The sequence below is a fragment of the Scomber japonicus genome, chromosome 3 (assembly GCF_027409825.1).
Source record: "Scomber japonicus isolate fScoJap1 chromosome 3, fScoJap1.pri, whole genome shotgun sequence".
NCBI lineage: Eukaryota > Metazoa > Chordata > Actinopteri > Scombriformes > Scombridae > Scomber > Scomber japonicus.
This window is the reverse complement of record NC_070580.1, coordinates 16899630-16926639: the sequence shown is the minus strand read 5'-3', so window position 1 is coordinate 16926639 and position 27010 is coordinate 16899630. Positions and strand designations below refer to the sequence as shown.

General features: G+C 41.1%; 1 protein-coding gene across 1 annotated transcript in view; it reads right to left on the bottom strand.

Moving 5' to 3' along the window:
* LOC128354930 (low-density lipoprotein receptor-related protein 1-like) overlaps nt 1–27010 on the bottom strand; it is a 94870-nt gene that overhangs the window by 31672 nt on the left and 36188 nt on the right. The window contains exons 7-27 of the mRNA XM_053315041.1: nt 17872–18034; nt 16330–16552; nt 14957–15146; nt 14650–14793; nt 13666–13902; nt 12703–12883; nt 11326–11548; nt 10390–10579; nt 10090–10215; nt 9495–9635; nt 7468–7593; nt 7227–7343; nt 7039–7119; nt 5857–6024; nt 4283–4465; nt 3987–4184; nt 3611–3856; nt 2563–2760; nt 906–1110; nt 547–711; nt 199–443 (exon numbers count right to left, since the gene is read on the bottom strand). Of these exons, the coding sequence (XP_053171016.1) occupies nt 199–443; nt 547–711; nt 906–1110; nt 2563–2760; nt 3611–3856; nt 3987–4184; nt 4283–4465; nt 5857–6024; nt 7039–7119; nt 7227–7343; nt 7468–7593; nt 9495–9635; nt 10090–10215; nt 10390–10579; nt 11326–11548; nt 12703–12883; nt 13666–13902; nt 14650–14793; nt 14957–15146; nt 16330–16552; nt 17872–18034 (3750 nt within the window). The remainder of the gene's footprint in view (nt 1–198; nt 444–546; nt 712–905; nt 1111–2562; nt 2761–3610; nt 3857–3986; nt 4185–4282; nt 4466–5856; nt 6025–7038; nt 7120–7226; nt 7344–7467; nt 7594–9494; nt 9636–10089; nt 10216–10389; nt 10580–11325; nt 11549–12702; nt 12884–13665; nt 13903–14649; nt 14794–14956; nt 15147–16329; nt 16553–17871; nt 18035–27010) is intronic.

Genomic DNA, 27010 nt, shown 5'->3' with positions numbered 1-27010 from the left:
AATCTTTTTAATTTATCACAATGTTTTCTACTCAAATAAGGAACATGCTAGCTGTGGGTGAATTAACTAATTGCTCCTATAGCTACAGCAAAATTAGGGAGAAATGGTGTTCATCCCTCTGTTAGAGACTGATTGACTGCCCGCTATAAGCTTTTCTGTGCCTAACTTTCAAGACTACAGCTCTTTTGTGTTTCTCACCTTGTGGCTGTCTGGATGGATGGTAGACCTGGAGGTCAAAAGGTTGCGTGTTGGTTCTCTGGACCACAGTGACGTTACTCCCAGTCCACTTGTTTGCCTTAGCCAGCGTGTTTGTCCTCCAGTCCGTCCAGTAAACCTCTCCACCGTACATGGTGACAGCGAAGGGATGTGACAGATACTCATGGCCTCTAAGAACCTCGATCAGCCCAGAACCATCATACTTGGCTGAATAAATGGCATCAGACCTGCATATAAAAAAGAAATCTGTTACATTTCTGGGTGTGACTGATAGATACAGCATGTGCACCCAACAAAGGTGTTTCTTTGAGTGTGTGCCTTCAGTTTGACCTGGCATCAATCCAGAGGATGCGACGCTCTAAGTAATCGACAGTGAGTCCATTCGGCCAGCCTCCATTGCCAGTTTCCTTATGGATGGTCTTCCTGCCTTCCCCACTCATAGATGCAGCTTCAATCCTTGGCAAGCTGGCATCCCAGTCTGTCCAGAAGAGGATCCTGCAGTGTCATGTCACAACACAGGGTTGCAAGTCAGAAATGTAATCCTCTACTGTCATTAAAGGTGTAGTACGACAGGAATGTGAAGACAGCAGTGCAATTATAAAAACATTAGCCTTTTTAATATAGTCATAATTTGTTGTAAACATGCTCCATTTGACAAAGCAGCAGCAGATACTATAAGCAGTGCTAACCCATCCCGGGGGTCCAGGGCAATAGCTCGAGGATGCTCCACCTCCCCGGCCAGCAGTGTGGTCCTCATGGTGCCGTCTAATTTGGCCACCTCGATCTGATCCAGGTTGCTTTCCACCCAGTAAATGTTTCCTGCAATCCAGTCCACTGCCAGGCCCTCAGGCGTAGCCAGGCCGTACTGGATTACTACATCAAAGCTGGTTAAAGCTACAAAAACGGATGAAAAACACAGGAGAGGCAGTCAACATCTTGTTTTGTTTTGTATGTTTGTCTATCTATCTATCTATCTATCTATCTATCATTGTGACAAAGAAAAAATGTGCTTGAGGTTGACAGGATTGTTGTTGTATTATCCATTTTTGTTTCAAACTGCTGGAGAATTGTGATCTAATATTTCATCTCACTGCTCATTAAAATAAACATTCCCGCTGAGCACCTCAGTTTCTTAATGAATTCGCAAAGTATTTCAGTGTGTGTGGATAAAGGCTACAAAGGCTGGGATTATCGCTGATGGCAACATTTTAGACTTGTACTGTAACCCGAAGCATATTTACAAATTATGTTAATGTGACCAAGCTGTTTGGATTCAAAGCTAACATTACATTACAAACTGTAATGCCTTTAATCAAATGCTTAGACGCTATGTTTGGAAGAAAACAACTTGCCAGTACAATGAATGAAAACATAAATAAATACAGTAGTGGCTCAGCAGGGGGTGTGACACTACAATTACAGAACAGGGCTGAAAGGAAACTAAATATGAGGTTTTCTTGCAGGGTTAAAGAGAGACATTTTCTAGCCTCAGCTTCTTTTCTAACCCTCTCATTCTCCAGTGGGTCCCTAGAGAGTCTCAACTGGATGAGTCATTATCCTATTGGAGCAATTAAAACAAACACTTGCAGGTACACAACAACCACATGCACAAATACATATACATAAATGCTATACTAAACAAGTATTACTCATCCACATGATTTGCTCATTATTATTGCTGCAGTGATGATACAGCCTTGTTTGCCATGCACACTCATCCTGATTGGGCAAATATGATTTTCTGTTCACAAGATGCCACGGCAACAGCAGTACACATGAGTACATGTCACACACTAGAGTTGCAACGATTAGCTGATCGACAGAAAATGAATAATCAACTTTATCACTGATCTGTCTTTCTTTCTTTTTCCAGGTTTCTTTAGTGCTAACTTTAGTCCAAATCTTTGGGTTGTGGACATTTTAGATTGCATCATCTTGGGCTTTGGGAGGTAGTGACATTTCTTTCTGACATTTCATAGACCAAACAACTAAAACTAAAAGCACGAGGTATTTACCACAACAGACCTACAATATAATTGCAAACTGTACAATACTGTATTTAAAGATTCAAACGTCATGACTCATAAAATGCCCTCTAATTCAGTAAAACCCAATGCCTTCTCTTTCTCTTGGCGCTTAGTCCTTCCTTTTTCTGACAGACTTTTTTTTTTTTTTTTACATGAAGTCCATACACAACATCACACATGCACAAATGTCTGTCTTCACTTCATCTGATGGTGTTGTCTTAATCACAAATGTAAATGTAATATAACCCTACATCAAACAAACAGCAAATGGCACAAAAAAAAGTCTTTCAAGCATATTGACTGTGTTGCGAACGCTCACCCCCATTCTCTGACAGCTTCCCTCGATAGATCTTATCCTCCACTACATCAGTCCAATAGAGGGCGTTCTGGCTAAGATGGAAGTCCAAGGCGATGGTGTTCCTCAGGCCTGGTACCAACACACTGAACTCGCCCTTGTTCAGATCAATGCGGCGGATCTCATGGCGGTTTGAGAAAATAATAAAGGGTTTGAAAGGATCTGTGGAAATGCAGAGGGAATATCACAAACCAGATGTTAAAGTGTTAAAACCTTGATTGTAATTCAGAATATTGCAGAACAGTCCTCCTCCCAAGCATGGAAAACACTGCAGCCATTTTTCACTGCAGTGTGCAGTGTCCAATGAAAATGGGGCTCTAATCCTTGGTAATTAAAAAGTAGTGTAAATAAGACAGGAGTTATCTGTACCTAACAGGCAGCCAGACAGGCAACAGGATAAATGGTGGGGTGGTGGAGGCTAGTCTCTAAGACCTGGCAGTGAAGAGCAGAATCATAAATGTGTGGTTCCTCATTGGCTAGTTGCTATAGGGAGAGAACTATGAGAACTACGTTGATGATAAAATTCAAAGCTGATTTAATGTGAATGAGCAGTTTTCGCTTTCCACATCTTGCCCTTTCACTGACTTTAATAAAAAAAAACGCTATCTACAGTTCTTTTTCTACTTAAATATTTCACATTCGTTCTCATAAAATAATAACGACAGCTAGATCATTTTTTATGTTTTCTTAGTGAAACTTTTTCCCCCCAACAGCCTTTAAGCTCTTCCTCCCTTCCCTCCTGTCTCCATTGCTCTTTTGTGTATCACACACCAAGTATCATATTTTGGCAAAGACAGTCTTCTCTAACCACACAGTTTCCTGCTTGGGCGGCCTCTCCTTTGCTTGATCCCAAACCCACACCACTCTTCTAGCCTCTGCAGTCCTGACACAGCCCAGAACCCAGTCACTTCTTTAGCCGCCTCCCTTTCTGTGCACTTTTCATCAACCAAATTGTTCACTGATGTTTTTTAACTTCCCCTGACCCTCACTATCCCCACCAAGTTGCCCTTACCCGTGCTCTTGCAGTTCTCCATATCAGGCTCCAGTTCCCAGCCCTCGTAACATGAGCATTTCACACTGTACTTGTCCTGTTCGCAGCGCTGACTGCACTTAAGGTGTTTGGCACAGAAGCTCTGGATCTGACAGGTCTTGTTATCGGGGCCTAACTCCATGCCCAGTGGACAGGAACAGATCACACCCTCGCCAGGGGCTACTGTACAGTTATGGCTGCAGTCACCATTGTCCAATGAACACAGATCTGTAAAACAGAGAAAACCAAGAGATGAGTGACTCAAGGGCTAGCTACATTGAAGCCATGCTTTGAGATCCAGAGTTCTACTTGCTGTTTTGGCACTCCCTGTACTGAAATGCAGCCTGTTGTTTCTTACCGCAGAGTTTCTCATCAGAGCCATCTGGGCAGTCATCAGTGCCATCACAAAGTTTTTCTGCAGGCAGGCAGATGGTGGAGTCGTTGGCACACATATGATGAGAGAGCTTACACACCAGGGCCTCACAGTTCTCTTCGTCAGAGTTGTCCTCACAGTCACTGTCTCCATCACACATCCAGGCTTTGCTGATACAGCGTGCTACAGATACAGGACAGGATTAACTTTGAAGTCAAATGCTTAACCCGACATTATGTACTTTATATACTTTGAATTTTAAAGTATCGTGGTCTCCTCACCAGAGTCCCTGCAGCCAAACTTGACTGCTGGGTCGCACATGTGCGTGACACCCTCACAGTTCTTCTCATCACTCAGGTCCATGCAGTCAGTGTCCCCATCACAGCGCCAACGCAAGGGGATGCACAAGCCATCCATCCGACACTGAAACTCATCTGTATGACAACCTCCAGGCGGACGAGTGGCTGCGGAAAAGAGAGACAATATATGACTCTAAACTGACATCGTTCTCAATCGTCTCCCGCATTAATCAAATCAGGACACACAGCCTTGAGCGCAGACAATGTGCAGCCTCAAAGGATGGTGAAAACAATAACTAATGAGTTGTCTGTTTAAAAACCGGATGGCAACAAGTCTTAGCAACAGGAAAGACTGAACAGATTCAAGTATGCATTCAGAGGGTAATTATTTTAGTATGAATCACTTTTGTTATTGTCTCAGAGTTGCCTCTCACAGAAGAACACTAACAGAAACATAATAACCAATGGATAATAATAAGTTGGTATATACAAGTTGCATGTTTACATTTAAAAGTGAACAGTTATTATATCAGTCTCTTGAAACTACTATTGAGAATTATGAGGCGTCATGAGGATATCCATGATGACTGGTGCTGCCGCCAATGTGACAGATAGGGACCAGGGACCTATTACATGTACTGACTAAAATGTAAATACTCACTATGATTTTAGTGCTTAGTGCACTTGAGGGAATAAATGACAGAACAATGCGGAGATGCAACTACCCACCCGAGATAATAACAACCACCTGTCACAGATCTGTCCCATAAATACCAGTGGCAATTTGTTTGTGAGTAATGTCTTTTAATGTTAGCTTTTAATATCGACTAGTTACTAAAAAAATAATACCAATGCTTTCTCTTTGGTGACTGTGGCCTGTATCTCCTTTAATCAAGAGTACTTAGTGCATCATATGCAACCTCTTTTAGCATTTTCATGTCCAAGTGCACTTAGAAACAGGGTGGGATCTGGAGAAATCCTTGATCATACATTATTAGTGGTAGTTTTTGATACCATCAGTAGTCAGTCTCTTCAGCTGCAGCTACTTTCATAGTTACTCATTAAAGCAGTGGCACCACATGGGGCAAGTGGCAGGAACTGTAGCCCTCTTTTGAGGCACAGTGTGGGTGGAAGCATCCAATTTCTTCAAGTCCTTTTCTTCCCTGATTTTATTCCAGTTACAGAAAGTAATCTAACCATTAATACTGTAAGTATGATTGAAATGAGTTTTTCTGGGCTTACTGCAACACAAGACCATATCAGGTAGTGTGTTTATATATTTCATTGACATTTAAGTTACTTTAGTTGTGTTAAAGGGTATGGCATGAAGTCAACAATGAGGGAAAACCAGCCTGTGCAAAAGTCTGTAAGAGCCAGTGTAGGAGACTTAGTAGTAACAAGCTGTATTTTACTGCTCCCATAATATGACTTTTGCCATTCTGACATAGGAAAATGAAATTTCTTACAACCAATTATCTGCTACAAGAGCACCTTGAAGTGTATCCTATCTGTTAGTAGGTGTTTGAAACCCCGCCTGACACTGTAAAGACACTGACCCTGATTGGTGCAGTTTGCGTGGGTCTCGTCACTGTAGTCCCCACAGTCATTATCTCCATCACAGGTCCAGTAATCTGGGATGCAGCGGCCGCTGTTACACTTGAACTGAGCGCTGGAGCATGAGTGACTACAGCCCGCCTCATCACTGTTGTCCCCACAGTCATTATCTGAAAAACAAACACTGTCAAACAACACCCGCTCTCTCACATTATGAGGCGCCCACTGCCTCAAAGGGGAAAAAATTGTAAAAATAGTAACAGTGATTGCTTTTCTTTTTCTACAATTAACAGACCGACAGTAAAAAAAAACATACAGAATACGAATGAAAGAGAACATGAAAGATGAGAGTTTTAATAATGACAGAAACTGCATAGATCAGACCATGCACCAGGAGAGAATGTACCCAGCACTGATACATTGAGCTTGGCAGCAAGCATCATAAGCACTTTTATATCCATATACTGTACTAATGTAAAAATGCAACCTAATGTATAACTTGTAGCACTCTAGCAGTTAATTTCATAGCCATTAAGAAAAGAAAATTAAGTTTTTATCACTTAACCTGGCATCCTCCTAAATCTATACTGAATTAAACAGAGCTGCATTAATTTGATTGCAAACACAACAACTACATATTTAATTTCCATGTATTTGGTGGATGTAGTGATGCATTTGCAATTTGTAAAATCGGATTTAGCTCCAAACCTGTGTGCAGCAGACTAAATTAGTGGCAGCAGTATTGGCCTCAGCTTGTGGCCATGTTCAATTAGCAGAAAAGCAGCCCTAACTGTTTCTGAGCCTGCCTGGCCAATCCTAGAGCTAGGCTAGCGTCATTGCTGTTGTGGTGCATGTTGATCTATGCACTAACCGGTCAGGTTTGGACAATTCAATTCATCAGAGCCGTCACCACAATCCTTTTCTGAAAGACAGAACCAATGGAAGACAGCAGAGTGGGCGAATAGCACAACAGAACAACAAAACCAACACAGAACAACAAAACCAACAACACAGAACAACAAAAGACAGGAAAGCATGGTAAAAACACAGAACCAGGAGCATATGCCAACAAGAGGCTGGTGGCTTAACATGCACAGCAAACTGTGACAACAAGGAGCCAGGAGTTATCACTGTACATAGGCACACTGAAGAAGAGGATGACAGAATGAAGAACAGAAACTAACCATTATCACAGCGCCAGTTGATGTTGATGCAGCGTCCGTTGTTGCAGGTGAACTGGGTGAGGGGGAAACATGTGGGGTAGGCTGTGGACAGAACAAAGATTTGATCCATGTTTCTTATAACTCCCGAATGCCAAAATGAGTTGTACAAAGAGCTACAAATGCAAATCAATCATGGTAAGTGGACCAACCACAGGATGCCGGCTCATCTGACCGATCACCACAGTCATCATCCAGGTCACATGTCCAAGAAATAGGGATGCAGCGCCCACTAGCACACGAGTACTGATTAGGCGGGCAGGTGCGCGCTGAAAGAAGACATATGGGGGAGAACATGTCAAGAGAGTTGGAGAAAAAGTAAAGGGCTACAACCCATATGTGAACAACAAAAAGCCCTTGTCAGACCTTTGGTTTACTTGTATGTCTGTGTACCTGAACAGGTGGTGTTGGATTCATCCTCATCGTTCCCACAGTCATTGTCCCCATCACACAGCCAACGCAGGGGGATGCAGCGGTTGTTCTGGCACTTGAATCTGTCGGTGGGGCAGGTGTGCTGGTCTGGAGAGAAGAAAGAATGCATTGAAACTAAACAGTAAACATCTTGATGCAGTTGGATTCAGACTCTAACATTAAGCTAACATTAGTAGCCTGTCATGATTAAAGCAGAATGAGGTTGGGTATGCATCATATTTTAATGGTATGGTTCAAATATACCTGGATTCCGGTACCAACACCCAACGGTATGTTTTTTCAGTACTTTACTCGTTTTGTAACAACAAAGTATTACTAATTAGTTATTATTTATTATTAGCCATAGAGCCATATGACTAGAATGCTTTGCCAACAGTATGTCAGCTGCGTGACTTTATTTCGATGCTGTGACATCTTTCAGATCACACAAACACCATAAACACGTCATGAGTGTGTGGCAGCAGTGTAGAGGTACAAATACAACAGATCGTACTCAATGTCAACGTCATCGCAAGGCCTTAGCTGTGAGGAAGATGCCCAAGGAACTCAAGTTCGTGCTATATACTACTGTCAAAGTTGTCAATTATATCAAAGCTCTACCTGTGAACTCAAGTCTGTTCAGTGTGCTCTGCAACAATCATGTTCAACTTCTGTTATATACAGAAGTTAGGTGGCTTTCAAAAGGGAAAATGCTCAAAAGGCTTCTTTGACCTGCACTGTGAAGTGAGGATTTTTTTAAAAAGAGCAATACTAATCCCACTAACCTGTTCTATGACCCACAGTGGCTGTAAAAATGAACCTATCAAGCACACATATTTTCCCGTCTGAATGAGTTCAACACGGGACTACAGGGAGTCAGTGTGACAGTTTCTGACGTGCATGACAGAGTCAGAGAAAAATAAAGAAAAAGCTGCAGCTGTTCTCCATCAAGGTCAAGGCTGGGGATGTCTCTGCCTTTACAGTTTTGGAGATCTATCAGGAGCTGGGTCCACCTGACATTTCACTTCGAGATGCATTAGCTCAGCACCTCTTATCCATGGCAGACCAGTTCACAGAGTACTTCCTAGTCGAGGCTAGGGCTGAGAAGATAAGAGACTCTTTTTCAGAAATGCCAGAGGATCTGACAGGTGCTGAACAGGGGAAGCTGCTTGAATTATCATTGGACAGCACTCTGGTTTTAGAACTGAAAAAAACATCACTTCTTAACTTCTGGATCCAACAAAAGCTTGAGTATTGAAAGCTGCATAACTTTTGTCACAATCTATCGTAGTGAGAAAGGCTTTTCTGCTTTCACTGCCACGAAGACCACAACCACAGTACAGAAACTGAATGGATGCAGAGCCAGACCTTTGGCTTATGCTGACTGCACTCACACCTGACTTTCCAAGACAATGCTAATCCCTCTCGATAAAATGGAATATATATTATTAGTAGTAGTAGTATTAGTAGCACTTGTAGCCAGGAATGGACTTACATAGGCAAGGTGGCTCTTTCAATGTTACATTATTGGTATCTGCAGTGGGAAGTGGTACTTGGGAAATTTGGTTTGGTACATAGTGGTACATGGTCTGAAAGTTTGGGAACCTCTGTTCGAGCTGTTTTGGACGGGGTTTTGTTTTGTCTGGAAGGGAAATATGTCTGCACTTTGACCACAGACAGACGGACAGACAAGCAGACAGAGAGCTTTTCCAGATCCACAGACATTGCTACATTCCTCCTTGCACTCTCGCTCGCACGCACGCACACACGCACACACACACACACACACACACACACACTCACATATACACAGAATGGGTGGGTTATAAACACACAGTCACTGCACTCAGACTCTGCTCTCATTTCATTCTGGCATCACCAGACTGTCAAATTCAGACCACCGGAGGTCATCTGACTCCATACTAACAAGAAGGGCAGCTGTTTCGAAACTATGTTTGATGAGCTGTGTGTGTGTGTGTGTGTGTGTGTGTGTGAACCCAGTAACTCACGGCACAGATCAGGAGCCTCGTCACTGTTGTCCAGACAGTCGTTGTCTCCGTCACACTTCCAGCGCTCCTGGATGCAGCGGTTGTTTTTGCAAGCAAACTCCCCGGGCTGGCACTGAGGAGGCGGTACGTAAGATGGGTTGGCTGTGGAGGAGAAGCAGAGGAAAAGAGGAATAAAAACCATGTGAAAAAGAGGTTACAGAGGATAACAGAGTTTTGAATTACCAAGCGTTGCAACAGAAGGAAAATGGATAGTCTTGTAAAAAAGCACAATTATAGGAAAAGTGGAGACCAATATTTGTGTTTTGGGGTGTACCTATTATTTGGTCCCACTTGTGCATAAAGGAGTTGAAAAAGTAAATATTATGGGATTCAATAAAGGCTTCTACTGGATTGCATTACATATTGCAGGTGCTTTAGTTATTGTCTCCTTTTGTCTAAATATTTTAGTCAAGCAGTTACAATGAAACACAGTCACACAGCCTCACTCACTTCGTCCGACTTAGTGGGAATAAAACCTTGTGTATGTAATGGAGCAGGAATTAATTAGGCCAAGAGAAATGCTCTTCAGTCTCATTCACACATGCACATACAGTACCTTTGCAGCTGGTGTTGTCAGTTGGGTCTAGTATTTGGTCTTCTGCACAAGCACACTGCCTGCCTCCTGGTATGGCCAAACACAGGCTGCTGCAACCTCCGTTGTACACACGGCATGCGTTAGAGCCTGTAGATGAACAAAACATGAATGTGAGGACACATAACATGGTTGATGCAAAAACAAATTCTGATTAATTATGTTTTGTGTGCTCCCGAGTGTCTTTCAACAATCAAAATTTCTGCATTAACATGGATGGATGGATTGTGGACCGGTCTGTATGTGTGATGTTCCGCCTAGTACCTTGCTGTTGCTGAGCGTCGTACATGCGGATTTCAAAGATGGGCGGCCTTTCATTGCGCAGCAGAGTGGCAGTACCAGTGGTGGTGTCCAACTTGAAAATGCTGCCACTACGGTATTCGTTCCAGAACAAGAAGTGTTTATAGTGGCACAGACCAAAGGCGTGATTCAGTTCATTTCCTTCATACACCGTCTGGTGATGTGAGAAAAGCAATAACATGGTATGAAAGTATGCTTAGTTTAAACAACACTGTGCCCAAAATTAAAGCTCAAAACATGCTCAGAATAATTCATACTGAAGATAAAAACATGATGTTATGGTTCTTCTTCTGTTGAGTTAATTATGGTGAAAATCTAGACAGGGGTTAATATTTAAGATGCCATAACCAAATCATTGAAACATCTGAAAAAGTATCACTCACTCAGTTTCTGGACTATATCTATTTTATAAAACTTTACAAAGAAATATTTTAGGGCAGATGATTTGGCTATCATATACTGGTGCTACTATAAAGTCATTTAAAATGTGTGTAAATTAAGTAAAAGGGAAAACAGATCATAAATCTATGTGGCCCTAAAATACCCTTTCCAGTGGTATTCAGAGTATGTGTGTAAATATTTAGATTTCATTCATTCTGTATCAACTATGAGATTCCTGTTTCTGGAATATAAATTTTAAATAAAAATAACATTATTAAAATAAAAGGCCAAAAGCAAAGGCCACTGGAAATAAAATTTAGCCACAAGGAGTGAGCAGAATTAAAGGGGCTCAAGCATTGTGATGGACCACCCACAGTATTCCACTACTTTAAAACTCATTCCTTATTAGCTCGCTCACAGCTTGTCTAACCCTGTCAGAATAATCCCCAGCTTTGATTCCACTGAACCACACTGTCTCTACACTGCAGTAAAATAATCCTGATGATGGCGAGCACCGACCTTGCGTTCAGAGCTGTTGAGGTAAACCATCTCAATGCGGTCGTAGTAGGCATCCACCCAGTAGAGGATGCCCTGTGGGATGTCCAGACTCAGGCCGTTGGGCCACAGCACAGTTTTGCTGGTCAGGAAGACATTTCTGTTGGAGCCGTCCATCCAAGCACGTTCAATTTTGCCTCGTTTGCTTTCCTTAGGGTCCTCCTCCCAGTCTGTCCAGTACATCCACCTAAAGACAACAAGCAAAATGTGACAGCAAGACAGAGAGAGGAGAATATCAGTTGGGGCATTTTGAGGGATCCCTTGGCATTAACTGAACCGAAGACATTTTATCTAGCTGCCATAAAGCACACAACACACATCAGATCCAGTGATCCTCAGTTGACCTGCCCCCAGCCAACCAATCTGTTTGTTTCCAGGTACTTTATGTACTTTACAGTCAGTCTTCACCACTGATCCAGGCACAGCTAGATACATTCCAACTCCGCTGGTATATTAGCATTAACATTTCATATTTTCCTTCTCCATCTGGCTCTTTCTTTTCCTCCACTGAGAGTTTTCTTCCTCCTCCTCCTTCTTCTCTCTGAGCCTGATTGATTACAGGCATTAGTGGAGGCGAGTGCCTTTCCCCTGGGAAGTGTGTGGACACACATCACCCTGTCACTCGCAATCCAAAGAGCGTGTGCGTGTTTATGAGAGTGTTTCTCGGGAAAAGACCTGGAGGTCACATTAATAAGACACATCCATACACGGCAAGATTAAGAGCTATTTAAGAGGGTCCAAGAGAGATATATGCTTTTACATATATAAGCTCTTGGAAAGAAATGTGTCCATCTTTTTTAATAAATAGTGTAATCAAAGGGTACATTACATTTTGAAATGATAATGGACAACAACACAGATAAAAAAAATTATAAAAAGCCACTCTGCTAGAAATTGCAAAGAGCGACAGACAAGACAGAGTGAGAAAAACAACACTCCTCTAAGTGGTGGATAATAAAACCAATAAACAGCTCAGACATAAGAGATAAGGGATGCTGAGACAGTAAGAGTGAATAGAAACACAAGTTTGCCGAGAGCTGGGAGAAAGTGCGGCTGAATTCTTTCACCTGAGTCATCAGACAGCTGACCTGATGAATCAAACACCCATCATCACATGTTGCACGACCACTAATAAACACACACACACACACACACACACACACACACACACACACACACACACACACCACACACACACACACACACACACACACACTTCAGACACTGCCTAACACCCTTCCTGGACTGTGCAGCTGTTAACCTGAATTCTGTCAAGGGACCTTTATTCTCTTCCTGTAAAACAAAAACAACACGCTCCCTCCATCTCTTTGGTCCGCTTACCCGTGCAGAGGATCTACAACAATGGCACGAGGGTGAGTCATTTTTCCCTCGATGAGAGTTTTACGAGTTTGTGAAGCCTTTTCCAGCCGAGCCACACTGATGGTTTTCTTAGGCCCGTCATCTGTCCAGTACAAATTGTCAGCCATCCAGTCCACAGCTATGCCCTCTACTGTGTGGATTCCTGGGACAAACACAGACTGCTGATGAGAGGTCTGTTGTTACAGCACATATACATATAAACCACATAAGATTTATTTTGATACTTTAAATTTAAACCCTGATTTTATCCTGCCTATTGATGCATTTACAGACTCTCTCTTTTTTTTTTAGAATAGTATTTTTTATCACACTAGAGTTTTACATAAGAGTTTTAAATGCCTTCTGTCTTAAATTATGGAAAGGAGCAACAAAATCCTTCATCACAGTAGGATAGGACTGGATAAATGAAGGCTAAACAGAAAAAATATGTTTTGGTTCACAAAGATTTTCAGCTTGTGAAATAATTCCAAAGTGGGTGGTTGTTTATCACCTCTTGTAAACGTGAAAAAAACAAAAACAAAAATAATTCGACATGCATTTACAACAAGCTCCAAGTACACATTTTGGCCCTGTTTTTACAGCCCAAAACTGGGCAAAACCTTGTACTTGTAACCTAAATGTGTGTGTTGCATGGGTAACTGCAGCGTTACACACACCATGGGAACTTTGAAATCAGTTTAACACAGTTTTATAGTTTGAATCTGGAAAAAAAGTCTCACAGCTATGATAATTTGGGCACACATTTAATTAAAACGATCTCAAATATTTTTTACACCTTTATAAACTTACAGGTAGGTAAGCTTGTGAAATGATTTCTGAACATCATTTCACAAGCTAATACTCTTATCCACCATAATTTGAGACCATATACTTTGAGTCTATTGAGCTGTTTGTGGCACTGTTTTTGTTTCTCAGATCACCTACCTTCCTTCAGAATAGTGTCCCTCTCTGTTCCATCAATCTTCTGTCGTCCAATGATGTAGCTGGTGGCATCGGCAAAGTAAATGAACTCGCTCTCGGAATGAAAGTCCAAAGCTCTGGGGTTCATCAGATTCTCGATGGGGATCATGTACTCATCTGGCACCTTGGCGTTCATGTCCATGCCCCTGATGACACCTGGACGACCTTTACCGTAGACCAGGAATAGCTCATGCTCAGGTTCTGCAGAATAACAAGAAAACAAAGCAGTTAATCACCTGCACATATCATGTTGTTTATTGTTTTTTTTTGCTCAACAAAGAATCAAGAAATTAGATGCTGACTTGTGATGCTTTTTTCCCAGATAATGTCTATTGATTAAACAAATAAATTGCATGCAACATCAGCAATATCCCTAATTTGAAAATTAAGTGATTTTCAATTATGTCCTTACAGGCAGTGCGAGAGGAGGAGGAGTTTTGAGTTTGCAGCAGATTGCCTTTCGTGAAATCAACTGTGTCATTTTCAAGGACAGTCTATTCTCAGGAGGCAGATCAATATAATGCTATTATTAGTTCATAGAATATTAAAACAATTCACAGACAAGCTGAATCCGGCTGGCAGCATTATGGGGAGGTCACTGAAGAGCAAGACAGCCATACTATGTTATGGTGTTGCTCAGCTACCTTGTGTATAGTTCTTTCCTAGTTTGCAACCCAGGGGAGAACCACACCCCTGATCCAATCCTGGCTGACCTTGGCTTTGGGTCAATGAAGCTGAATCACTCTGGCTCCCAAAATTATACTTACAGTTATGCTGGGAGCTTGCACACATCAGCACTGGATGTGCTGAATCAATGCTCATAGTAGATGACTCAAGACTCTTTTGTCAGGTAGATAACTTAAAGTGTCAACAGTTTCTTAAAAGATGGGTTAATTTGTAGTTGCTGAAACCTAATTATTGTTTCATTACACAAGTAGCCTTACTCACTTTTACAGGACTTGCCATCGCTGCCCAAGCTGAATCCAGAGCGACAGCGGCAGGTCCGGGTCTTGTGGCCATTTCCCAGCAGACAGATGTCAGAGCAGCCTCCAGCCTTTCCAAATTGGTCCACCTCACATGCATGGCTACGAACTGGATACCAAGAGGGATTAGAAGTCACAAAACCAGGTACATACAGTATTCAGCTGTGCATGAGACATGAATGTGTGTGTGTGTGTGTGTGTGTGTGTGTGTGTGTGTGTGTGTGTGTGTGTGTGTGTGTGTGTGTGTGTGTGTGTGTGTGTGGTAGGTATACCTGGAGGCTGGCGTCTCTGGTGGTAGACGTGCAACGCACCTCCCTTGTCCACCCGTGTCACTACTTGGTAGTCTGTGCTGTTGAAGCGGTTAACCCTGATTACACTAGTCTTAGGCTGCATGTTAGCATTGTCCGAGTTGGTGGCATAGAGATAGTTTTCGAACACAGTCAGCCCGTACAGGTGCTCGATCTTGAAGAGAGAATGAAAAGTAAAAAATGAAATGATTAATTGAATGAATAATTTAATAATAATAATTGAATTTAACTGTTCAATAAAAAGTGTGCACTGATGTAAAATAGTGCTTAAACTACCATAACTCTTAATGTGAGCGAAAACAACCAGAAAAGTTTCCACTGCTCTCAATAAATAGAAACCTGAGATAGCATTGTTGTCTCAGGCATTGCTATCACAGCAGGCTCTGTGGAGCTCAGTGGGCCATAGAAAGACATACAGGGACACAGTTAGAAAGGTTATTAACACAGGCTCATTGTGCTCTGTGTCACCTTAACTCATCTCAACAGATGTAGGTAAAACAAATAGACTAACTAGTCATAAGAGCAAAACTTTTTTTTTTTTTGCAAAAATGCAATTAAAAGTTTATATGAAGCTATTCTTCTTCATAATGGCTGTACCGTAACTACTGAAACTCAACAGCAGAATTACAATTGCATAAATATAATGAATTTATACAGTCTCAATTGATAAGGCCAGAAGACTTTTTCCTAACCAAAACTCCCTAAGTTTCATTTTAACTTTAAGTTTCATTTTAACTCTATTTTTCCAGTAAAGGATGCTCCATATGCAGCTTTCAGGGAACATATCAGGCTTTTAAAGACACATAAGTTCTTGGTTAAAAAGTCCAGACTTGACATCATTAATACCAACAAACTCTATTTCAACTTTTACCCAAAGAATGCTCATGTACTAATACCCCATCACAGATGCACCCACACAAAACAAGAGGTTTGTTTGTGTGTGTGTGTGTGTGTGTGTGTATGTCTCTGCCCTTAGGCTCAGTGAATAAATGAAAGGCATTACTTCTCCACAGATCACAGTAAAAGCCATGGTAACAGCTTTAAGAGCTACTGTGCTTCACCAGCACTGCAACATCAACAGCTTTGGTATTATACACTATTCATCAGCTGCTTTAATGAAAAGGCAAATGCTTTCCATCTTCTCCCAGCTCATAACTCACTGGGCAAGAGAACATTACAGGAGTACACAGGAGAAAGGCGTATTATAGATATGAAGGAAACTGTAAATGTAGTTTTTAGAGCGTTATGAATGCATACACAAGGACAGTACATTTAAGAGAGATTAGATTTAAGCAGAGACAATGGGAGTGTGGTGCGTTCGCTACAGTTGCTCTCACCAGCAGGCCTTGAATAATGGTGTGCCTGTTCTTGCCTTCATAGTCCACCACCTCAATGTAGTCCAGATAAGCATCAGCCCAGTACACCAGCCTGCTGACGAGGTCCAGCGTGATGCCGTGGGGAAACACAATCTTACTGTCCACGAGCTTGGTACGGTTCTGGCCGTCCATGTCGCAGCGCTCCACCTTAGGGATCTGACCATAGTCTGTGAAGAACACCTTCCTATAGAAACACAGGACCAGACATGATTGAGGATAGCTGGATGGATATATCAACTCATTTGTTGAATTGTTTCATTTTCAGCTAGTCTGGCTTCATAATAGTTGATTCATCACATTTATTTCCATCACAAAGAGCCAATAATAATCTGGCATCTCAATAGGTAAAAGGAGGGGAGCATCCCTGATGGCAGACAAAAAGCAAGATTAATGTAAATCTTTTTCTTTTTTCAGGAAAAAAGCTGAGCATTTGCTGTTTCCCTTCATTTTGCAATATGAAGATTTAAATGTCTTTGTTTTAATATCACACAACTGAAATATAATATTTGTGAATAATTGATTGTGGTCAGACAAAATACAATATTTAACTTGGGCTCAGTAACTCTTCTTTACTTTTTTCAAGACTTTGAACTTGACCTTAAATTTTGGACTTCTTTCCGAGCATCTGTGGTTTTATTTTTTAGGAACCCATTTTCACTGTAAACATGTTAAACAAGTAAATGCAAATGGAAAAGTTTTCCCACACAATTTCTGTGGTGTAACACATTTTAGGAAAAATAAAAAACATTCAGTTACTGAAGCTAATTAATTAATTCATCAAATATTTTTTTAAATATATATTTTTCATCAAATATATTTTTCTGCTTGATGAAGGCAAATAGAAATATAATGATGTTGGTTTATGTTAATTTTTTTTTGTTAAAAAGTGTGATTTTTGGAAAGCACAAAAAATATTTTTGCTGTTTTTTCTTATCCTCTAATGACACTACAGAAAAAAGGAAAAAGCAAAACAATAGTTGGAGTGAATCTATCTTACTTTGTGATGATGCATTTAGCTATGTACAAGCGAATGTGTGCAAAAATACACACATTCTCCTGTTCCTGTTTTTTCCTCTTTTTTTCCCCAAACACAAAATCTTTCAGAACTCACGCAAACAAACACACAGGCATGCACCACAGATATACACACACTTCCAGGAATTCAGTTGGAAAGTCTTGTCATAAACAAAAGAGCTGAAAGAAAAACATGTTTCACACTCAAAACCTACATAGTCAGCATACAACAGAACATCTGTACTCAATCACTCCAGCATTCAAAACCTCCATATACCCTCTCCCGACTGCAACTCGTTGTTTTAAGGTTGGGTAACAAGATGATAGAAGTCAGAATCTGGTCCTTCTCATGGGACTGCGAGTTTGAATAAACAGTTTATAGTACAGAAGGATCTCTGGGTGATTGCACATATAGGGTTGCCTGCCCCTGTGTCTGAATGTTCTGTATACATAATGATAGAAAGAATGAAAGAAAGAGATCAAACTGACCCCATGGTGGGGTCCAGGGCGATGCCTTTAGGGTTGTAAAGTTCCTGATCCAGGAGGGTGACACATGTCTGCCCATCCTTGTCACACACGAAGATCCTGTCATCCACGTCATCCACAAAGTAGAAGTTTCCGGTGAGCCAGTCGATGGCCATCTGCTCCACATCTGGACAGTAAAGTGGGGAGGGTGGGAGGGAGGGAGGAGGGGGTAAGATGGGACACAGGAGGATGCAAAAAAATAGTTTTCAGGACTTGAACAGTTTAGTTTTGAAAGATATATAGAGCTCAAGTGTATGATGTACATACTTGTAGCAGATGGCTAAGAGGCTTGACTCATGGTCATATGATGAACTATATTAGTCAGCAATACTGTGTAGTAGCCACTTCAACGTCTCTCTCTCTCTCTCTTTGTGTCTGCAACACTCTCACACACATTCACACACAGTCCAGATTTTCGGGTTTGGATTGGGCCGTTTTCTTGACTGACAAACGAGATGACAGCCAGCTCCAATTAGCGAGTGTCTAGGTAATGCATCTGTCATTCAAAGTCACTCAGACAGACAGAATATGAGACAGGCTGTTTGTTGCTTTGAGGACTGTGATGTTGCTGTAACTGTAGCTAAGTGACGACGGGCGTGTGGTTCCAGCTGGGTTTATTTTCCTGTGGCTCAACTCATAGAGAAGACCGGTGCCACACCCGTTGATGAAAATCAAACACCTTGACGCGTGCACACGCCACCACACGCGCATTTTTCATGGAATATTTACAGCCTACAGAAGCTAAACATGGACGAGCCTGGAAAATGAAAAAAAAAAACTGCTCTATCCAAACTGTTCTGAATGTGGTGCAAGGCCACATAGGAAGGGTCTGCGTGAGGAGAAAAATAGTGAAAAGGAATAACACGAGACATGAATATACCTCTCTCCCTGGTTACCTCTTTCCCTCCTCTTCCTTCCTTTCCTCAAACACCAGCTCAGCCACACTGAGTCTCAGCCAAGGATCAGAGAAAGACAGCTATTGTTAAAGCTAAAGCAAAAAAGAGACGTGAGGATAGGATGATACATTTCATGTAATCAGAAAGTAACTCAGTATATTTACTCAAGTACTGTATTGGGGTCATATAAGTCTGGTTTCCATTTGATGTCCCTTTTATGTCACTTTATACATTTTTCTCTTTTTTTATTCCACCATATTTCAGAGAAGATTATTGCACATTTTACTTCACATCATTTACTTAACAAACTGCTCGTACTTACTTTTCATGTTAGGTTTTTTAAACTTGCTCCACTTTGACCAGCTACAGTACGTCATATTATTAATATCATGCTAATGCTTACTGCAAGTACAAAATGCATCAGTAATAATATAATACACACTAATGTGACACTCTCGGGAGCCATTCTGTCTGCATAGGTAGCACTTTAACTGTTGACAGAGTACAATTTTCTGATTGATGTTTACTTAAAACAGCAACAACTGATTTTTTTGACACTTGGGAGCAGTGAAAACAAACTGTTAACACAACACTGACATATTATCCCATCAAGAACCTTTTAGCAAACAGTTGACTAATCAGACAATCAAGCAGATTTGAACAACATTAGCATTCATTTGGAGTCATGTTTCTGGCCACCTGACGAATGCAAAGTCCAATATTCCCCCTCTTCTAATTCTCTCTTTTAATCTCAATAATAGCTGCTGAGAGAAATATTCTGCTCTTTAACTGCTAAATGCTTCATTATGTTCACTAGCTAGTCGCTAACTTTGTCACTTTGTCTGCGGTTGGTGCTGATAGAGCAAAGCAGATTTTAGGCACCTTTTATATGAAGACTGCTTCCTCCTGCGGCTGAAAAAGACACTGATGAGAACGGTGAGAATGAACCAAAGTTGCAGGCCATATAACCGAAACAATGAGCTCAAAGATGCTATAAAGAGTCCAGTGATACTTCTCAGTGGGTTCATCACTACAAGCAACACCTTAAATAGTCATGTGACCCATTGTTAATATGGAAGTACTGATTATAGTCACTTGAAGTCAAATTTTGAATGTGAGATTGTGGTTTTGTTTACTTTTACTTTAAGATGCCCAGTGAAGTTATGGATGTCTTTTAACAGAGCTGTTTTTTAATGAGTGGAGCCCTGTTTTGTTTGTCTCTGGCGCTTAAATATGCACGCAGGTGACTAAATGCACAGTCTTGCCAATGGCTTCATGCTTTTCCAAAGATCTGCAGGTGGCTGTAATGTGCCAAGAAATGCAGCAGTGAGCCAGCAAAGGCAACGAAGCAGTTGACTTAATGGACTGCATTTACTTAGTGCTTTCCTAGTGTTATCGACCACTCAAAGTACTTTACAATACATGCCAACACTCACATTCATACACTGATGGCAGAGGCTGCCATGAGAGGTGCCAACCTTTTCATCAGGAGCAATACAGCACCTTCCAAACCTATCCAAAGGGCCCCACAATGTTTCTATGCTCACCCATTCAAACATGTACTTGCACACTGAATTTGGGGTTCAGTATCTTGCCCATGGACATTTCTACATGCAGACTGGGGGAGCTGAGGATTAAACCACCAACTTTGATTAGTGGATGACTTGCTCGACCTTCTGCTTAGCGCCCAAAAGCTAGTAAAAATTGAAAAAAACTGGCTTGGCAAATGCTTTATGAGAAGGAAACATCATTTTTGTTTGTTTACAATAAAAATGTCATGGTAAGTAACAGATCTGAATACTTCCTCCAACACTGATTACAGTGCCTTTATGTCTCAATCTTCGCATAGAAGACTAAAGCTATACATCTACATATGAGTGAGCAAGAGAGAGAGAGAGAGAGAAAAAGTGGAATGGGGAGGAGGCTTCACAAACCACAAGACTTGTATTTTCACAGCTGCCATGAGCCCTGCTCTCCACAGAACTATCCTCACGCACACACACTGACTCACATACACAAACACCTCAGATATGGGGTGAAAGTCTTGCTGCAGGGGTCCTCGGTTACGAAAAGCTCTGTGCTAAGGGTGGAGGTCTAATATGGTGGTATGTTTACCAGAGTGATCGGGTCACTGTGCTGATTTAGGGGAGACCAGAGAAACTATTTCTCCGACCAGGCAAGAAAAGCATGTGTGGAGGGAAATGACGAAGCAGATTCCTCTGCATGAAAGCACAATTAAAGTGTGCACAGTGAAAGCTTACTAGGTATGGACCAATAAATCTGTTCTGTGTTTAGAAAAACCAACACATTTTTCTGAAGAAGTTGACTAGAAAAGGGTGGATGGGAAGGGGTGTGGAACTCATTCAATTGTTTTTTTCCGGTGTTGAGTAAAAGTGGAAAACGGATAAAAGAAAAATGCAAAGGGACGGAGAGCAGAGGAAGAAAAAGTGACAAAAAAAAGCGAGAAGACAGAGAAAAGACGCAGGAGAGAGATATCTGATTTCCACCAGGGAAACTTGGCCATTGTGCAGCATTTCTGAGGTTTATGGGAATCAGGGGCTATATTCCCAAAGGTGCTCTTAATTTTTAACACAGACTTCTCTGTTTAAATGCTTCCAGCTGCCCCACAACACACTGATTCACTGATTAAGCAATGGATAAACAAAGGAGGGGAGAAAAGAAGAGATTGTGCAATATTCTAAAAGTGTGCTGAAAGCCCTGAAAAAAAAAAGTCCCTCACTCTCTGACACACTCTGCTCTCCATTTTCCTCCACCTCTGCGGAACAGAAATGGCTCCAGCATAGCCTGAGACTTTTCAACAATATCTCCTCCCATTCTCCTTCCCTCTCTCCTCCTCCAAGCATCATCCCCCTATCCCTCCCCTTTGTCTGTTCCCCAGAGGTGGGAAAAACAGTCTGGATTCATTAAGTGCAGCTCTGTCTGTCTGAAACTATGCTATAAAAAAACAAAACAGCATAATTAAAAAAACAGACCCGGCTGCCTTCTTCATTTTTTCCCCCCTTGTTTTTAACATGGTTTCTTGATCATCCCTCTGCTCTCTGTTGTGTGTTAGAAAAACAACAACCATTTCCACATAAGGCATTTTTAACATCTATTACTAAATAAAGCAGCTCTTGGCAGTGTTTTACTACTCTTGTTTACTATCTGTAGAAGCAGAAGTTGAGGACATACATCTGCATGCTGCTCATGATGCACCACACTCACACAGGGGATTGATGGCGCAGTTATATCAGTATCATTACTTTTAATGGAGCTAAAATTCCTTTGATGTCTCTGAACTTTCACTTTTAAAACAGTGATTGAAGCTTTAACACCCACCCGCTCATACAACCCAACCCCCACTTCCCCTCGCCAACCTCCTGCACTCTGTAACACTCCCTCAAGCATCTGGTGAAGGCGTTGCACCAGAAAAACACAGGCAGGGGGAGAACGGCAAAAAAAGACAACAACTTTTGACTCTGTAGTTCTGTTAAGATCCACAAGGGCTATAGGAGAAAATGAAGTGGATGATTTGAGTGACAAAAGGGTAAACTAAAGATTGTATTTCATAGGTCAAGGTTAATGTGCGGGGTGTAGGGGTCGGTGGGGTAGGAGAGAGAGAGGTTTAAAGCTGAACTAAGTGTCGTGAATGGAGAGAAGATTTAAAAATGTGCTGACTGGCTTGCCTTTTAACAGCATATGACCTCTTAAGGAGATTTCAGGCCAGTGTCTGTGCTGAGCAGCTCACTGTTAGCTCACTGTGCAGGGGGAGCAGGTACTGTACTTCTTAAAGTACAAGCAGGGAAAGGGAAGCTTAGTGACAGCTATGGGATCAACCCTCCTGTGCATAGCGTGGAGCATCAGCGCCTGCTCTTTTAGTGAACTTAAATCCATCTCGGCTTCATTTCTAGGTTTCCCTCCAGGGAGAGTTCTCAGCTCCCATACGCAGCCTCACATTCTCATGGATCGACTTGCTAATAAACATAATGCACATCCTTTTTTAATTTAATGGATTTTCACCTGGAGTCTATGTCCCTATGCAGCCAAACGTTTCCTCATAACACATCTACACACTCCAACACAGCTCATTTAAAATACGCTTTATGTAATAGAAAGTAATGACAAACATTGGGACCCTAACCCTCACCCTAACCCTAACAACACATGTTTAAAATGCATTATTTGCTCTGCGTATAGTGTTTTGCAATCAAATTTTCATCTAGATTTTTGTATCACTAACCAGAGAATATACACAGCACACATTGGAGTCTGCAAATACTTATATGTACATTCAATCTCAGCTTCAGCATCACCAACAGATGTTTACTTGATGACCATTTTCATGGATAACTGATATTTACACAGTTTTATATATTATATTATATGATTTATTCAATAAGACAAAAATAATGAAGTAGTAAGAATCATTCTCACATGGGGCTTACACCAACATCAATGTTTGACAATGATTTTGAGTGACTTGTATAATTAGTGATGGCAAGAAAACAGGCTCTGTCAAATATAGAAGAGTAAATAAGTCTTTCATGACATTTGGGAGTAGAGGCTGGGACTAGAAGAAAAAATGGAAACATATGAGAGTGTGTGAGGGGGGTGGAGTCACATCTGGACAACTCATCTGTGGCATACTGAGGTCATGAGTCACTCAAACCACACGCGCATCATTTCCTGTATGTTCACCCCTGCCATTAGTTGCTGCTGGCTCCTTCCATGTTGACTGTAAGCATAAACCTGCTCCTCCTATTCTATCACTCTCACACACCAACAGCCTGTCCGAAAGATCAACTCGGCTGTCTGGGCAGATGCTGCAGATTATAGAGTACAATGGATGACAAATCTGTCCTTTTATGCATTGTTGCCGAGCCTGCTGTTTGGGGTCCTCTGGGGTGGTCAGAAGACTCAGCCTGTCAGATATTCCAGACATCACCTGTGCATCTCATCACAAATATATAGGTTTATACTTGTTTTGTGTCCAGCACCGGTATACAGTATGCCTCAGATGCAGAGGCAAAACAGACACAATTTAGGCTGCAATTTCTTTCAATAATGGTTTAATTATTTGGCCAGTGAAATTTCAAAAAAACACATCCACAACTTCCCAGAGCCCAAGGCTAGATCTTCAAATGTCTCGTTCTGTCTGATAAACAGCTCAAAACCGCAAGATATTGTGCAAGTAATATATGACAAAAGGAAATGGAAAATAGAGAACGAGAGGTTCCTGCTCAACTGTTTTTATTTGAGAGATTACTGAAACAATGACTCAATTATCAAAATATCTGCAACAAACATGACTGAATGTTGTTTGTGTTTGACTAAAATGCCTTTGAATGACAAATCTAGGACTTTTTTCTCCTTTCATTAATACACATACTGACATTTATAACAGTTCAGAGTTTCTGAAAATGCTATTATTGTCACTCGGATATAGGAAGTGCTGTGTCCTTCAATTGCTTCCTTCTTTCAGCAATATATAGCTCTGGCCCTGCTTCAGCTGTCATGCACATCCTGTCCTTGCTCCACAGTGCAGCCAGTTCTCCATTTTATCTGTGTGTGTGCGCACATACTGTATGTCTATCAGTGTGTGTCTGCATATGAGCGCTTGCAGTGTGTGTGCATGTGTGTAAAGGGGACAGGCGTAGAGAAGCATGCTGAAGCAGCTGGAATTTCCTGCAAATTCTTCTGGTTCTTAAATTGTTGAGTCCAACATGAGCTGAGGATTTGGTTGCAGGTGCATAATTATAGCAACAGTGATAATGATTGTTCTTTTTCTGTTCTTATCATTATTATTAAGAAGAAATACATTTTTTCTCCAATTCAAAGCTTCTATATCAACGTGGCACTGTTTCCTTAATTTTGAAACAGATGCTGTGATGTCATTGTTCTTGCATGAGCCTGTTAGATTAAGAGACTTTCTGTATAATGTGCTAATAAGAGATGAGATGTTTGCAAGTCTCAAAACAAACAGAGGTACAGCAGGCTTGATCTTCATCTCATTACTGTGAGGGACGCCAACATGCCTCATGCATAATCTTCATTGTTCTAAGCTTGTCTGATATCATCTAGTTTGAAATGAAGATATATTTCCTAATGACAGCTATGGTACATTGTGCGTGCATGTGGAAGACAGAGCTGCCTGACTGTCATCATTCGGTCTTTTCATTTCTCTAAAGGTCTGCCCTGAGAAAGTCATTTCTGCCATGTTAATGCATTCTTCAGTCACATGGAAAAGGGATGTGAGCAACCACAAGCTGCTACACACTGAGTGGATGTGACTGGACACAGTGTATGTACGTAAGAAAAAAAACAGAAACAGAGAGAAGAGTCAAACTAAGCTACACGATTCTGAAAAACCCCTTTTGAATGAACCTAAACCAAACCTGTAAGTGTTTTCTGGTTAGATGATGGAGCATGGATATAATAAAAATGAATATTAAGAAATGTAATGTTAAATGTTAAACTTCAAATTTGTGTCTGGTGTGTTTTTTTCCATTAAGTTCAATTACCTGATAGAAAGTCTTAAAATGACATCTACTCATTTCACCTTGTTAAAAAATGTCAGAATCTATTAATATGCAAATATTTCAAAAGTTTAATTACTGGACACAAGATGTCTCCTACTTCAATGAAAAGCCCATTCTCAGTGTTTGCGTATCAGTGGCTTCAAGTTTCCACATCACACCTGTGTTATTTGCATATTGGCCCTCAATTGGCTTCACAGTTTCACACACACCCTTTCAGTAGCTAAATGTGTTTACATACATAAACAGTTTTCTAGTTTTCCCCTTTTTGAGTAGGGGGGACTTCAAATTAATAACTGCATATAAGTACATATTTCTACACCATCTATCAGCCAGTGTCGTAAAGGACAGAACAATGGTGCATTCCTGGTGGCTTTGTCTTGATGAGTGTGTTGTATCTGTGGCTGCTTCTCCTCTGATTCACCGAAGACACGCCATGCCAAATAAGAAGCGGGACATGGAGGCTTGTGACTTGCCTAGTGTCAACACTCAGGAGCGTGCACGTACACATGTCTGCATTCATTTATGTTTGGCCTTTGAGTTTATTTTTTACAGGATAAGACTCTTTGGTGTTTTCTGCAATGAAACTGAAGCCACGGAAAAACACATTTGATGTGTTCCTGTATAGCTGACTCACAGGCTGTGCAAAAGTAAAGAGACACTTATGAGAAAGTTTCCATACCACAGGAATTGATGCTCAGCTGTGTTTTGCCTACGTTTTTGTTGACTTGTTTACATTTCACTTAAACATCCCATATTTGAACATGAATAAACCTCACTAGACAAACTAGCCCAGCCCAGCCCAGTCACATCTGCACAGGAAGAAAACAAGACAATATCAAAGCTTGAGGGTTAACTGGGCTTTTTCCATTACTATATAATGGGTGAAAAAGACCATGAAAGAACCAAAGCACAGGATCTGTGAAATTAGATAATGACACAGGCAAACATTCTATTTCTATTGGATTTGTTTATAGATATGAAAAAGGCCCAAAACAGACCCTAACCCTAATCCTAATCCTCTCAATCTGAAAATAGAAGCCAATGCAGAAGTGCCTTAAACCTGCATACTTTCTAATCGTCATTAGGGGGTGACTCTAGTGGCTTCAAAAAGAAGTCCAACTGTATGGAAGTCTATGAGAAAATGATTCATGATGATTTATTACTTCAGTGAACACTTTCTAATGACTTTATGGTATAATCATTAGTTTCAAGTCTTCTTCAATACAGCATGATGTTCATTTTGTAAATTATGGCCACATTTAATTTAAATTTGATGAAAGGCAGCGTATTCTTTGGGGCGTGGCTATGTTTTGATTAACAAGCCCATCATTGACTATAGTACATAACGTAACTATGGCGTAACCCCAGATTCACAGTGTGTAGGCGTAGCTGTCACTACTTCACTGTGTTTTCACTATATGAAAGTTAATTGTAACATTTTGGTCGCCTAAAAAACTCTTTAACACTGCATTTTGTTTTAATGGTTTCAAGCTTGTTTTTGCTAACAAAAATTAGCATTAGAATTAGCATGATCACACTTAACCATAGAATGCAAATACACCACACTGTGCTAAGCAGTTAGCCCCACCCTTTTGTCCAAATATGGTCCCTTCTGGCTCCAAAAATAAAAAATGGCGACCGTCAAAACCTGGTGAAATTACCCTTAAC